This window comes from Dermacentor albipictus, unplaced genomic scaffold, assembly GCF_038994185.2.
Source record: "Dermacentor albipictus isolate Rhodes 1998 colony unplaced genomic scaffold, USDA_Dalb.pri_finalv2 scaffold_19, whole genome shotgun sequence".
NCBI lineage: Eukaryota > Metazoa > Arthropoda > Arachnida > Ixodida > Ixodidae > Dermacentor > Dermacentor albipictus.
The window spans coordinates 1,880,001-1,896,095 of NW_027225573.1; the positions used below are offsets into that span (position 1 = coordinate 1,880,001).

The following is a 16,095-nucleotide window of genomic DNA, read 5'->3' on the forward strand; positions in this document are numbered from 1 at the left end:
ATTAGTACGCGCCACGATAGCTCAGTGAATAAGGCGTTCTGCAGATGTGCACGAGCTCGCTGGTTCGAGTAGCTGCCGTAGCGGCTGCATTTATGTGGAGCCTGAATGCAAGAACGCTCTCGTACCGTGATATGGGTGCACGATAATGAGCGTCAACGGACGAAAATAATTTGAAGCACCCCACCGCGGCGTTGCAATTTGCAGCTTCGGGACATTAACAGGGCCCTACAAATCACGTTGAGCTTCGTTCAAAGATCTTGCCGAGAGCACACTAAGTCACTCCAAGCGCATTAATTTCAGGCTGCCCACTTCGGCTCGCTTCAAAACAAGGAACGTTTGAACACGTTTCTTCTTGCACTTCTGAGAAAGCTCAATGGTTTTGTTGTAAGCTCAGAAGCAGTGGTTTGAGAATACGTGACTACCTACGCAGCATCGTCTCCTCCATGATTACGGTTTACACAACCCCGAATTTGGGACATCGAGTTCAATTCGCCTATGCCGCTTCCACATCTCCCTGAAGCATTCTCCTCAGCTTACTAGTAGTTACTGCAACTCTTCAATGTAATAAGGCTGTCTTGTTCCCTTCATTTTTTCCCTAGGGTCTAATTTTACATCATTATTTCCCAGCTCACCCTCTGCATTATATTCACTGAATTGTGGAAGCGCATTGCGATTTGATGACAAGCTTTGGACGCAGTTCAGAGCAGTTTTTCGTGACTTGCTTCAAAATTAAACCTTGGTAAACAATTTTTCTTACCCGTAAATCATAAAAGCATCAGTTCTCGTATAATTGGTTCATTTTGTGCTTTAACATTTCATATTTTTCTGTCATTGATTGTAACAGCGAGCGTCCTTTTATCACGAAGGCACTGGTTTTGCAGAATGTTGACAATTTGCAGGACAAAAAAAGCTAGCCGATTCAGTGCCTTTTCTCGTTTTTTTTTTTCACTTGTGCTTACAGAGATTTATAGGTGACTTAATTTATGACCTAGAGCATGTCGCAAAGGTTTCATTAGTAAAGATATTTGAGTTCATCAAGGAATTTCGCACTGTAGTCAACATTTAAAAGACTTTCCCTATTGAAGGACGTTAACAGTCAATGTCCAAATTCTTTGGCATGTCTCTCTGCTGTGAAGTTCACGCAAAATATACATGTTCAGTAACGGGAACAACACGCAAACTGCGTCCGTTCTCGTTTAGTAATACTAAGGAAAGTGAGAGAGTCATCTGCGTATGTTGCACGCTTCAGGCCTATATTCACTATCACCCAAGGTACTTTCGATGCGTTAGCTCTGTATAGTATCTCTTAAGCGCCGAAATTGTCCATTTGACCGCAGCAACGACTTTGGCAATTCAATGCTGCAGAGACTGTCGCCAACGTAGCGCCAAGTGGATACTACTAAATCGGGCGGAACCTCAGTTAACCTGGCTTGCCTCAGTGGCTATAGTGTTCTAGTGCTGATCACGAGGTGGCGGGCTCGATTCCCGGCCGGGGAGGCCGGATTTTGGTTGTAAGTGAAATGCGAGAACTCCCGTGCGCTTACATTTAGGCGCACGTTACAGGCTCCCAGGTGGTCAAAATTAATCCATAGTGCTGCAATACGGCGTCTCTCATAGCCCACACACGGATCAAGTCAAACTTAACTTGCTGCATAGACTTGCACTCTCGATTTTGCTTGGGTGGTGGCATTGCTGCCGTTGCTATATACGCACACGATGCCTTATGAATGTGACGAGTACGCTTCGAAATTTGACCGAGTGACAGCTTTCCGTACTGCACGAGCATCTTGTTTTGAATATTGCAACAACATTCTTGTTTGCACAATATCAGAGCAATCACAGGCATTCCACTTTACCGTCGGTGCAACCTTGATTGCTCCGAGTCATGCGATGAGTGTTGCGTGCATGTTACTCTTAGGCTTCGCACGCCGGTGCAGCCTAAAGGTTTCTTCCTTTTTTATTCGAAACCATGCGAAGTGGACTGTAAGGCGTGAGAAAAACTTTACGAATTCGCTTCTGGCGTTGCTCGCATGCCTGGATGCTGGTCGTATGTCTCTGGCCTGCGGCCGCCATGCTTCTCAGCACCTCGATCCCGACCTTCGAAATCATGCACGCTTACGTCTTCTTGTAGCAGCTGAGAAGGCCAACATCGCCTGTCACTCTTCTGCATTGTTCCACGTCTCCGCTTTCATTTAGGAGCAATGAGCGCCGCTACGCGCCTACGTGATCCTGTCGGTATATAAGCTGCACGTTTGCAGTGGTTGCCACAGGAAAGTGGGATAAAAGGATAAAACAGCACTGATGGTACAGCTGCTGCGCGATCGCAGAAATTTATGTCCCACATAAATCGACACGTCTAGCCACTTTGCTCACAGCAGGTGCGCGCGTAGCGTTCTCTCATATAGATAAATGGCTCACTGTCCCTTTAATTTGTGGAATTCACTTTGCAAGAAAAGAAAGTATCAAAATTAGCAGGCGTTCTGCGATGCCTTCGATGACAACAGTTCTTAATTTCTCGGAAACTGCTTTTGCCAACAGTATTATGTTGAACTTCGCGGTAAATTTGAAGCCGCAGCCTAAATGCTAGCCCGCGTGGCAGAAATTACAGTGAAGATTGCCAAAACTTTTTCATGGTTGTGTAGAAGAGGCATGATTGTCGAAGCATTTCGCTAGAAGTACAGTGTACCGAAATATGGTTTTGTATACTCTGCTTCACCCTTTAAAGAAAGTTGTACACACGGGGCAAACAATTTCCATCGTCCATTTTACCTTTCTGAGAGTCTAAATACATGTCGAGCTCGCTCGCTGTTATTTCACAAGAGATGCATTAAACGAGTCAGCTCAGTTTTAACTGTTATGCATACGTCGTATGTACCTTCCTGTTTTTCCAATATGTGGGATATGTGTATGCGAAGTCCTCTGCGCAGCCACATTACGGCAGCGTTCTACACAATTACGTCTTCCGAACAGCATTCTGGTAGTCCAATAGCGCTTCGTGAGTGGACTACGCTGATTTGAAATAACGCAAGCCGAGGTGGCCAGAAGCAAAAGGTTAGCTGACTGCTATGTTTCTACGAAAATTCTGCGATGCCTGGAAGTGAACTAGATGTCTATATTAGGCGCCACTTATGGAGAGGGGGGGGGGGGGGATCTCATTTAGGAAACTTCGGCATGCCGCTAAAGCAGAGTGCCAACAATCGAAGCATTGTCATGGCTGCGATGCAGTGCTTCCTTACATTTACTTTACCGATGCAGGATGAAGCTAGTGAAGTATGGTCTGTGTTACCTCATACGAAATGTAGCTCAACAGCAACAACATGAACAGTAGTTGGCGCCCGGTTTCGAGCTCGTGTAACTCAGCGCAGCATGCACAGATCGTACCCCAAAAGCTAAAGATACGTGAATGGCGGCCAGCACCTTAAAGCAGATAATGAAGAGGGAATTGATAGCTCGCGATGCTTTCATCTCATGATATAAATTAACTACAGCATTTGCAAATGCTTTTTCTCATTCACTTTGTGAAAGGTTCACGCGAACTTGAAGTGTATATAGTATTTCAAACTCACAAGGATTCCCGTAGGCGTCCCTTGTTACAAAAATTCAGGGCCCGTATTCAGAAAACGTTCTTACGCTAAAAACGTTCGTGTCAGCCAATAGTGACGTAGGACTTATTATTAGCGGAGGCCATCAGCCAATAAAAAACAGCTCTTACGAATGAGAAGCTTTGGGAATTCGGCACCATCTGTAAGCTATGCTCACATTGGTTGTCATCGAAGTGAGCTAATCAATTTTGAATATTGCACAAGCTCATGCAGGGACGTATGTGCATCGAACACTATTTTAAGCAGACGAAGAAGTAATGATATACATGAAGAGCGCCCCCTCTCAAGCCGCAATTTCGTGAAGATAAGCTGAAAGAGTGCAGCTGATGCGCCGTACACCATTCCAAATCGGCAATGGCCAAAGTTTTCTCATTTTTTACATTCCCGTCTGCATTTCCGCGATCGGCGTTGGCGTCGCCATGATGTTCCGTATCAAGTCCAAGTGCGATAACATCGTGGCCGCGTGCTGTATGCTGTGGGTGCCACTGAAAGCGTGCGAGGGTGAGCTGAGGATGGTGGCTCGTGCAAGGGAGGAAGCCGCGGAGGACGGGCGCCGTCTTCCATCGCGCGCAATCCAGCAGGGAGAGGGGGGGGAACGTTGTACTCTGCCAGCGGCTGTGTTTGGTGCGGTTGAGCGGGGCCGCGCGGACACTATCTTGAAAGAAATCTGCTGTCGGCACAAAGTCTAAGTGCGCCCAGGGATGATGGTTTCGTGTGCCGCTTAGTTAGCGTTGATGGGAGAGGCAGCACGAAGGGCATTTCGCTCGCGGCTGCTGCCGCTCTTCCTCATGCCAGCGTTTTGACAGCGGATGTCCACGGTCATCAAGTGTGATGTGTTGATGCTTGCCTTGCTTGAGGAAGTGCGGCAGCAGCAGCGAGTCAAGTGATCTTCGTGCTGTCTATTGCTGCAACGCAAACTGAACGGTTAGAACACAGCACGCCGAAAGGTATGAGCAGTCGGCATACCTACACTCTGCAGATCGATTTCAAGGTAGGGCGCGCGCAACCGCGTGCGGCTGCGGAAGATGCAATTGCTGCCAGAGTAGAACGTTGCACCCTCTGCCTTCATTACGCCCGGGAATATCCGCGCGACTTAAGACAGCGCGTTTCCTCCCCACTTTCCGCCCTTGCACGCGCCAGATTGAGCCACTAACGGTGGCTCCCCTCGTGCGCTTAACGGTGTTATCGCCCTTGGACTTTACACGGAGCATCATGGCGATGGCGTCGGCAATAAGGCACTAGGAGTGTCCATATAATTGATACCGCAACAATGAATTCTGGTATTCTGTTTTAAGTGATTGCGTATATAGTTTAACAACACCTGCATACGGGCTAGATGGTGCATTCGAGATCGACGGAAAATAAGCGCACTGGAAGACACACACAACAGCCGAGAAAGCCCGGTCCTGTGTCTTTCTCGGCTGTTGTTTGTGTCTTCCAGTGCGCTTACTTTCCGTCGATCTTCGTATATAGTTTTATCAAATTGCGAGTTCATCTGGGTAGAAACCAATCAATGTGCCACAATTGGCGCGCTGTAAATGCTTATTTCTATTGAATACAGTACAGCCCTATACTATTGGTGTTTTTTCGCATAGCGTTGATCCCATCATTGGCACGGCCATCCTGCATTTTCCCGTAAATATGTGGTAATTTAATAATAATAATATTTGGGGTTTTACGTGCCAAAACCACTTTCTGATTATGAGGCACGCCGTAGTGGAGGACTCCGGAAATTTTGACCACCTGGGGTTCTTTAACGTGCACCTAAATCTAAGCACACGGGTGTTTTCGCATTTCGCCCCCATCGAAATGCGGCCGCCGTAGCCGGGATTCGATCCCGCGACCTCGTGCTCAGCAGCCCAACACCATAGCCACTGAGCAACCACGGCGGGTGTGGTAATTTATGATGATTCTCCGTAGTAAAAGGACATTCATGCCACAGCATGCGTACTTCATCCTTTCTTTCACCCCAACGATCACCGCATGTCCTAGAGATCAGATCTGCGCACATTGGTCCCACGATGATTTGCAGATTCTCTTATACTTTTCCTTCATTTGCACTCCACAGTCAATGCACCTTCTTTGACTGTTTCAGCCACACATACATACGAGGGCGAATCTGAAAGTATTCGTCGCTATATTTTATTAGCCAAAATGAGGTACGTGCAGGTAATTGCAAACATACGTAGTATTCTACGTACCTCACACTATTTTTCGACATAGTCCCCCCACTGCTTCAGATTAGACCCATCTCAGCACTAAATTTGATATGCCACTACTCTGGTCAGACAACAAAGCACGTGGCCTCCCCGAACGCTCATTGTCATGCAAGTATTCATGGCCTTTTGCGAACTCACAACACCACCATCTCGCACTTCTGAAAGCGAGACACCTTTCGCCATACGTGGGCTGCGTTTCCCCGTGCATTTTGGTGGGCGTTCGTCACTTGCTCCATAGGAAACGAATTTCGCTTCGTTGCTTGTACGCCGTGGACGTGTGAAGCACAACCGCCATCTTCAACAACTGACAGCAGCGCCATGCTGCGGAATTATCGGCAGATAAGGTCGGGCCGGTCCAAGAAATGTGGACCGCTGGAAATGGATATGTTGACTTCGCAATTACAGTCGTATTTTGGCTACAGAAAAATAGGGGCAAGGACTTCCTTATTCGTCCATTTTGTAAAGAGGATTGCTCTGCCATTAAAGAGGATTGTGCGTCAAGTGTACCCAGAACGACGCAAAATGCTCCATCGTTCGTTAGGGTGACGAGCTGAGAGTGCTTACTGAAGGCGCTCTAGTATAATCGAACAACAACTAAAGATATCGCACAGACAAATTATGTACAGGAATAGTAAACCAGTGTTCAATAGAAACGTTAAAGTTTTATGCAGCGTGTTGTGGCGTTTAGGTGGCGTAGTTTATTCGCAGAAAGCTAGGTTAATAGGCGCTCTCTACCAAACGAGCCTGAATAATTAAGCATAGAAATGGCTTTAACCGCGTAACAGGTGATAGGTAAGTAGATGATGTTAGAAAATACAGGGTATTTCACGTAATATGAACGAAGCATTTTAAAAAAGTAGTTAACCGTAAGTCAATGAAAGCAACGGCATATAGTTTGCCGTCATGCAGTGCTCCTTAGGATGTTTTTTTTTATATTGCGCTTAATTAGTTATTTAACTAAGAACAATTATCCAAAAATTTGAGCATTCATTTTTGGGCCTGGTGCGTTTTGTTGCGTTGTAGAGGGCATTCCAAAACGGTCGATCAATTTTTTTGTGGCAACGTACATGCTGCGTGGTGATTTTTTCCGGTGTTTAAAAAAAGCCTGCGAAATATGAAATAAAACCAAACCACGTGACTGCACTCATGTGGTAGAATACTGCAGCGCTCTCAGCGGTGCTTCGAACGAAAGAACCGTGCGCGTGGGCTGCGGCGAAGTGAGCAGCCACGGCTCAGACCATTGGCTTCACAGTGCGTCAGCATCTTTGAGGGTGGCACTATGGTGGCGCACGGAAAGGAAGCACGGTCGTCGCTGATTAGTGATAGGCTCGATACACGGCAGAGAGCGCGGCAATATTATAGCCCACGAGCGCAGGCACGTGGTTTTCTTTCATATTTGGCGGCCTTTCTTTAAACGCCGGAATCACCACGCAGCATGTATTTTGCCACAACCAATTGGATTGGTCATCTTGGAATGCCCTCTACAACGTAACGAAACGCACTTGGCCCTCAAGCAAATATTAAAGGTTTTGCATATTTTATCCTAGTTAATTAACTAATTAAGAGCCACATAAAAAATACCGTAAGAAGTTCCACATAACCGCAAACCATATGCCATCGGTTTCATTCGGTTACGGTTAACCACTTTTTTAAAATCTTGGTTCATTTACGTGAAACATCGCGTAGATACGTAAGCCTAGCTTTATTGAGATGATATCTCGAAAATTTGGCACATTTCTTAGCCCTATGCCTTATTCTACCGTTGTAACCCTATACCACCCAATATATCACGGAACGAAAACACGTGGCAAGCTGCCTTGAAATTTCGCATTAGGGAGTATCGTAATACTGAAAAGATTTTGCGCCAAAAAACACAACACACACAAGAAGGACGACAACACCACGGGCGCTACTTCAACCAAAATCTTTTCAGTATGCAAGATCACCAACTAGCCCAGCAGTTAACTCTTCTAAAGTATCGTAATCGTCGGGGAATTTTTTTATCAAGGAAAAATGAACACGTGCCGTTGAAGACGGGAGAACTTCCAGCAGTCGGCGCTACGAGCGCTGATTATCTAGTGGCCCGGAGAGCTGGATATGTACAAGTGCGTGTGTACGTACGCACTGTTCACTACACCAGCAGATTTTATATTCAACCGCGCTCGCCCCTTTCTTGTGCAGTTGTTCTCTGTCGCGTTTGCCTGAGTGGGCAACGCGGGACCACAAACAATATTTACCCACCTTCTGCACGCTGCCATTAAAACTTCATCAGCAAATGTCATCAAGAATTTAACCACTTCTCCTTTTCCAGGTGGATTTCGGATTCTCAAAGCGCATCCCAGCCGGCCAGAAGACGTGGACCTTTTGCGGCACGCCCGAGTATGTGGCCCCGGAGGTTGTGCTAAACAAGGGCCATGACCGCGCCGTGGACTTCTGGTCTGTGGGTGTGCTCATGTTCGAGCTGCTCGCGGGCACGCCGCCCTTTGCTGCCGACGACCCGATGAAGACGTACAACATCATCCTGCGCGGAATTGACATGCTCAGCTTCCCGCGCACAATGTCGCGCAACGCCGTGTCGCTCATTAAGCGGCTCTGCCGCGAGAACCCATCCGAACGGCTCGGCTACCAGAAGGGTGGCATCATGGACATCAAGAAGCACAAGTGAGACATCGCCGGCGTGCAGTACAACTTTCTTCTCAGTTGTCGCTTTGTTACGGTGCGCATCCTCTGTCAGGAAATATGCAGGTCTTTCATCAATACGAAACAATAATCTCTTCGTTAAGAGAACAAGATCGGCGTGTTCCGGAGTAATTCGTTCGAAAAATCCATTGGAGGCTCCTATGGTTTATGACTTTATGAATGCTTACCTCTAAGCATGCGGTGATTGAGGGGTGGTATGTTAAAGGGACGCTAAAGAGGAATAGCAAATTAAGCTGAATTGATTAGACTTAATTCTGGAATACTTATTTTATATTTTACTACATTGCAGCCCACCTTGTCGCCCAAGCAAGAAAGGCCATTGAAGATACATTGTAACAAGATATGACAACTGAGATATAAATGAAGACAGAGCAATATAATAAGATATGGGAAATGTATATGAACTAACAATTCTCGAACACACTCATTTGTTCCACTTTCAAACACTTCTACGGAGAAAAAGCTTTATATACAGTGCACTTTTAAAAAAGGGGAGCGAGAAAGGAGGAACTAGCCGCTTTCCTCCTTCACACGCACTTCACATGTCGCGCCCTCTTGTCGCAATCAAAAGGGGAGGAACGTTTCTCCCTTGGGTGCGTATCTTGCGTCATCGCCGCCGGTGACACGAACATCGCGACAATAACTTATTCTCGATGGAAAATAATGCTAAGTAGCAAAACCTGAGTTCTAAACAGTTCATGACCAGTGACCACTAGTGTCAAACCTCTAGCTGGAACGGAAGCTGCGATACGAGAATAGTTCAACTCAAAGCAACGCCCGGCTGCTGACGCACAGCGAGACAAACCCGTACTCGGGCATGTCGGCCTAGACATTGCAGATATCGGCTAGCATTTCTCGTTTTTATGCGTGAAATTAGGATGGGGAGAATGTTCAGCTATATAAAATGTATGCATTTCTGGCCGTTTTGAAGCGCCATCCGCGACGGCTTCGAAGCGAAAGCAAAATAAGTTTCCTATCGCCGTCGGAACGCAGGTGGGCGGTGTGCGTGTATCACCGCCGCAAGCGACGCCGTCAGATCCACAGTTGTAACACAAACCCTGCTGCCAGAGCGAGGAGGCCCTCGAGCGCACAATGCAAACAGATATGCAGATGTATGTCCAGCGTCACTTGCGTGCCGGTTCGCCTGCGTGTCAACCCGCCAGCGACGGCTTCTGCATGATGCATAGTGTAGGGCACACGACACTACAGAGACAGGAAGCACCGACTAACAATAGAAGATGTGTTTCCTAAAAGGTGGGGTAGAAGCAAACGTACAATGAAAAAGTATCCAGAAAATAAATTTGAAAATACCTTTTACAAATTGCTGACTTCCGCGTTGCAGATTTGCATATACGGCTGTCGGCGTCTGTGAAGAAAACGAGACACTCTCGAAGATAACATGTAGAGGGACAATTGAAACTACAAAGTACGAAAAACCTAATGTCCAAGACACAAGGATACGTGGCAAATAGATATGCCCAGACGTGAATGAGAGACCAAGCTAATGGGACTCACATGGGTAGGGCAGCGTTGTGCACGGTTTCGAGTGCCGGGATTATAGAAAGCTGCAGAGCGCTGTCGAACTCGAACGTAGGCACGAAGCGAAAGCGCCATCTCTCTAGCAGAAAGCACGGCACACACACACCTTTGCAGTAGAGGCGCTTGGAGACAGACGGCACACACCGAAGTGGGAGCTATCCTTCCCCTTCGCTCGTGGCGACGGTTACGCTTCAACCACTGTATTTACGCACTGCTTATAGCAGATGTCACCTAGTAGACTGTATCGCAACAATCTTCGTTACCACGCCTCTCCTAGATGGATATAACACAACAGGTACCAACAGTAGGCCTTCTGATATCGTCAATTGTGAGCGGGGCCAGTCACGCCTGCCGCGGTGAGTAATCTTTGGTTCTCGTATGTAGTTATATCCTGACATCACAGCGAGTAACTTGTATGATAGCCTCCTTGGATACTATGCTAGTATTTACGTCTGCTCAGCAATATTTTTACAAATCGCACGCAGCTGCTCAGCGTGTAGCAGCGAATGACGTTCTCGACGTAGCCGAATACTTTTAATCTGTGGTCAGGAAGGCAAACCATGATTTCGAAGGCTTGCTCGAAAGCGGTGGCTTCAGCGTCTCGGTCATATTCATCCTTAAACTATGCGACTGGCCTCAAGTCCGACCGACGGTTGGACTTGAGGGGTTTATTAGGGTTATTAGAGGTTTCGGAAATGATGCCGAAATTATCCGATTAAGTGACATGAATGCCCACTTACAGGATTTAGATGGCTATACCAACAATGACGGGAAGTCAATGCTAGAAATTTGTGCGCAATATAACCTTGTTATCGTAAATACAGAGGCCAAGTGTGAAGGGTACATCACGTAGGAAGTAGGAAACCGGCGATCGCCCATGTATTACTTTCTGATGAAAGAAGGAATTCATAAGTGGAGAGAAATGGTAATTGACAAGGAAGAGTATAGGAGCATAGAGAGTGACCATAAACGCATTATTTTGAAAATGGGATATGCAGTTGGGAAACACAGCAAGAAGTGCGAAATGGACAGTCCAGATTTGAACGCTGAACAAATAACAAATATAACCGCTAGAGTTGAGGAAGAACTCGGCAAATGGCCAAGTAATGAGTGGAAATATAGTGAGCTTCTAAGCGTAATAACGACAGAAATACGGAAAGAAAAACAACGTGCTCATTGTAAAGGAAAAAAGAAACCGAAAAGCTGGTGCAACAAGGAGATACGAAAAGCGATCACCGAACGATAGAAAGTATCCCGAGAGCTAGGCAGGCTAAGAAGGCGCAGTTGCCGCAGGATGAAGTAGCCAGTAAATGGGAAATATACCGGGAGAAAAAGTCTATGGTTCCAATATTGGTGCCAGCACAGAAAAAGATGAAAGTCAACGTTGGTTGTCAGAAATACGTAAGAAAAAGAAGGCCGCAGCTTGAATATTTAGGAACCACATAAAATTACTAGGCAGGAAATCAACAACAGTGCAACAACATATCTTAGACAAAGATGGGAATAAACTGGAAGGGGAAGCGGCATTAAATGACGGCCCAAAAGTAACAGCCGAGTCTTTCCAAGGCAATGACGAGGTTGTATTTGAACAAAAAAAAAGAGCATGAAAGCGAACCAGGTGGAAAATAAGGTGGTGCTGAAAAATTTCAACTGGAAGAAAGCGGACGAGAAAATTCCGAAGCGCACAGCCACAGGGCTAGACGAGGTTCCCGTTAGGCTGATTAATGAACTAGGACCAAAAAAGAATGAAGCTCTGGTGAAAGCAGTGGCAAACACTTTAAAAGATAGGCGAATATCAGACAGTTGGTGACAAATTAGAATGAATTTATCTATAAAGGTAAGGGGAAGAAAGTTAGAATTCACTCCTATAGACCGTTTACCATTACATCGGTAATATACAGGCTAGCAACGCAATCAAATTAAAGCTGCAAGCATGGGCAGAGAATAATCACAATTTGGGAGAATTTCACAAGGGCTTCAGAATAGGTAGGCGTTTCGATGATACCTTACTTCTTCTTACTCATCATCATCATCGCCATCATTATCATCATTAGCCTATTTTACGACCATTGCAGGACGAAGGCCTCTCCCTGTGATCTCCAATTACTCCTGTCCTTCACCAATCGATTCCATCTAGCACCCGTTCTTACTCAGTGTATTGAAGTATCAAAAGTAGTACGCAGATCGTTATATGTGGCGTTTTTAGACGTTACAGGACAGTATGACAACGTAGACCACAACGTTTTGTGGGATATTCTGGAAGGGGAAGGCTTAGGTGGCGATTGCCTACAGCTTTTGAGAAAGATTTACCTAAAAAATACCGTTTGCGTTAAATTGAAAGGGATGACGACTGAGGAGAAAGTCGATATCAACCAGGGGCTGAGGCAGGGGCGCCCGTTATCCCCACTGCTGTTTATAATGTACATGGTGAGGATGGAGAGGGCACTGGAAGGAAGTAATATCGGCTTTAATCTCTCATACAAACAGGCGGGTACAGTAGTAGTGCAGCAGCTTCCAGGTTTATTTTATGCGGATGACATTGTATTGCTAGCTAACAAGCAAAGTTATTTGCAACTTCTGGTTAATATCTGTGGACAGGAAGGCAACAATTTAGGTTTAAAATTTAGTGTTAGAAAATCTGGTGTTATGGTATTCAATGAAAACAGTGAACATACAGGGGCGATACAGAGCCAGGAAATACCTCGGGTAACAGGATATAAATACATTGGCATATGGATAAACGAAAGCAATAGATATATGGAAACAGAGGAAAAAAACAATGACAGTGAAGGGGAACAGAAATGCAGCCATAAGGAAGCACAGAGCGCTTCATTATGGCTGCATTTGGTATTCGGTGCTCCGAGGTATGCGGAAAGGTGTAATGGTTCCAGGACTTACCTTTGGAAATGCGGTTGTTTGCTTAAAATCGGGGGTACAGTCAGGACTCGATGTGAACCAAAGGTCAGTGGGTCGCCTCGCATTGGGCGCTCACGCGAAGTCTACAAATGAAGCTGTGCAGGGTGATATGGGCTGGACTAGTTTTGAAGTGAGGGAAGCTTGCAGTAAAATTGAGTATGAAGAACGGCTGAGGAATATGGGAGAAAGTAAATGGGCTGGGAGAGTGTTCAGGAATCTGTATAGGAAAAACATTGATTCACAGTGGAGGGAAAGAACTAGGAAGCTTACCATCAAGTATGCGGCCTGCAGGGTGGGCCACACAGCAACAAAGAAGGTCAAGCGGAAAGTTAGAGAGGCTGAAATAATCTCATGGGTGGCGGCATTGAAAAAGAAACCTGCCATGAGCAACTACTTAAGAGGAAATGATGAAATCAGGAAATGAAACAATTTATGAAGTGAGATCGGGATGCCTTAGAACACGCACCTACAAAGCGAGATATAAGAATGAAGAAGAAGCATGTGCTTGCTACGGTAAAGCTAGGGAAACGACGGAGCATATTTTATTAGAATGTGAAGACGTCTATCCAGCGGTCGATTTAGGCACCACTGAACTCCTTGGAGCCCTTGGGTTGAGCGAGAGCAGGCGGAAAGTAAACATCTCCGCAATAGAGATTAGTAAGAGACGATTGTAAGGTTGGTGGAATAAAAGTAGGGAAACGACAAAAAATCCAGAAATACAAAAACTAAGTTCACAATAGGGGGTGAGAAAATTTTTGTGTGGGAATTCATCGTGCGTTTCTTTCTTTTTAACCTAGGTAGGACATTAGGCAGTACAATAGCAAGAGCTTGGTGGCGCAACCCACCGCCCTGTTCCAAAGGGGACGCTCATAACATCCATCCATCCATCCATCCACATAAGCGCGCGTGTGTGTGACGGATTGATGTATGGATATCCCTATGCTTACGTAAGTTGAACGCCGCGGTGTTCTAGCGATGCCATTCCTTTTCGTGCTTCTACAGTGGTTAGAGCAACGCTCCGCTCACGTTATTAACATCATCAGCAGGCCGTCAACGGTGGGTGATAAGCGCGGCAGTGGAGCGGAAGGCATCGCTACAAAATCGTGTCATACTTGCACCTGGTTCCTTGTATGCGCCAAAGTAAAGCTTTATGAGACAACTGTTTTTTTTTTTGCAAATATTGGTAACCTACACTATGCTTAGGACGCGTAGGTTGTTTTCCAGCTGCGAACTAGCACAGTCTGTAGGCCTAGTCGCATCCATCGCTTCGCGCTTGCCTGGAGTCGGCAATGCTGGCTTTGAAGAGGGAGAAGCCGTTGCTCCCTTGCATGAGGGAGGAAATTTGCTCCATTCAAAGACGAACATAGGGGACATCGCCATTTCTCCCTTAATGGAGCAAAGGTCACTCCTTTCTTTCTAAGAGTGTGTTTCTCCTAGTGAAAATTGTCGCCAGTGATTTTTCATGAGTGCGCCTGACTTTCCTGGTGTTGTGAGGCCTAAAACGTTTCATCAAGTCTAATGGAATATTCCCCGTAAGACAGTTGAACAATAACAACCATCTCATTTTTGTGCGCAATGGTGACTACTGAATATTGTGTTGTCGCACGACGCCGCGGTGCCGCAGTGGATATGACAATGGCACGAGGTCGCGGGCTGGATTCTCACATTTCTATGTCGCCGAAATGCAAAAATTCCTGTTTTCATATATTTAGGTGCAGATTAAAAAACGCCAGTATGTCAAAATTATTTCGGAGCCTTCCACGACGGCGTCTCTCATAGCTCCCCATGTTGCTATGGGTCGGTAAACCGATCATCGAGTTGAATCAATCAAGCAAATAACATGATAGCTCGTTTGCACTTATTAAAAATGGACGATACCCTTTTTCTTTGAACACGCTCTGGCTCTGTAATACCTTTACTTCCCCTTTTTTCCGAGGGGGTGTCCCAGACATACAGCGGCATAGTCTAGCTTTTACCTAACACGGAAGTAGTAGGTTAGCTTTAAAACCAGTATTCGCCGATATAAGTTTTACGGAACCACAACTTACGTATTGCGGAAGTACTTGTAGAAGATGAATGGGAGGACCACGTTAGACTTTTGCTCAGCATAACACCAAGACACTTGTACTAGGGAACATCCAGTATGTGGCTTTTATGAACTGAATGTGTGTATACACGCTGCGGTCCTGCTTTCGCATTACATTTAACAACACACTTTCAGTTGCGTTCAGTTTCAACTCCCAACTAGCACACCATTAATCAAAACCGCGTAAGTATTGTTGTTAAACTGTGTGATCAATAACAGTGGGAATTTTTTAAAAGCAACACAGTCATCTCCAAATGCTCAAGAACACGCCACGGTGAATCAGATTTACTAATGTATTTATACAAATTAGACCCAGTAGGGTGGCCCCAATGCACTTTCCAGGGACACACCGCAATTCACATGCAACACGCAATAAGGACAATTCGAGATTCGTATAAGCTTTCGTCTGTTCGTGAGGTAGGCACTAATCTATTTAAAGTATGATACGGAAGACATATACAGTCTAACTTCTGCAATGGCTTGCATGCGGCGTCTTATCTAACTCTCGAAAAATGATAGAACAGTGCATCGAGGCTACCGGTAACGTCGAGCACCCATGAGAATTCGTGTTGCGTAATCCTAGCTGCATAAATGTTTACATATATTTTCTGAAACTATGCTGTGGTGGTGACAAGGGGCTCCGCGGCTATAAGAATTTAAGAATTTCAGATGAAATTATGTGTTTTAACAGTTTCCAGCATGTGCTTGTAATAGATACTGGCTTGTATTTTTCACTAACAGCAAGAATAGTTACTTTAATTGTGAGCGGAGGCTCCGCAAGGTCTCCTTTCTTTTTGCACCAGCTCCCCGCGATGTATAGGTTTTGAGAGCGTCTGCAGGTTATCATTTGGTTATTTGTTATCAGAGATGACGGCGTATTTCCAAGGAGCCAAATGTTTGATGTAGCATGCTTTGAGAACTTTCTCAGCGGGAGACTTGCCGAAAAGCAATACAATAATTCCAAGTCCCTGTCTCCACACTCAACGCACTGGAGCTGTGGTTAGTAGGCAAATTAGCTGTGCTCTATGCACTA

The 16,095-nt window shown here is 45.8% G+C and overlaps 1 protein-coding gene across 2 annotated transcripts in view; it reads left to right on the forward strand.

Annotated features, from left to right (window-relative positions):
- The window catches only part of LOC139052148 (cGMP-dependent protein kinase, isozyme 1-like), a 455,731-nt gene that overhangs the window by 402,971 nt on the left and 36,665 nt on the right, over positions 1-16,095 (forward strand). For both annotated transcript variants that reach the window (XM_070529239.1, XM_070529240.1), the window contains one exon: positions 8,133-8,482. In XM_070529239.1, the coding sequence (XP_070385340.1) occupies positions 8,133-8,482 (350 nt within the window). The remainder of the gene's footprint in view (positions 1-8,132; positions 8,483-16,095) is intronic.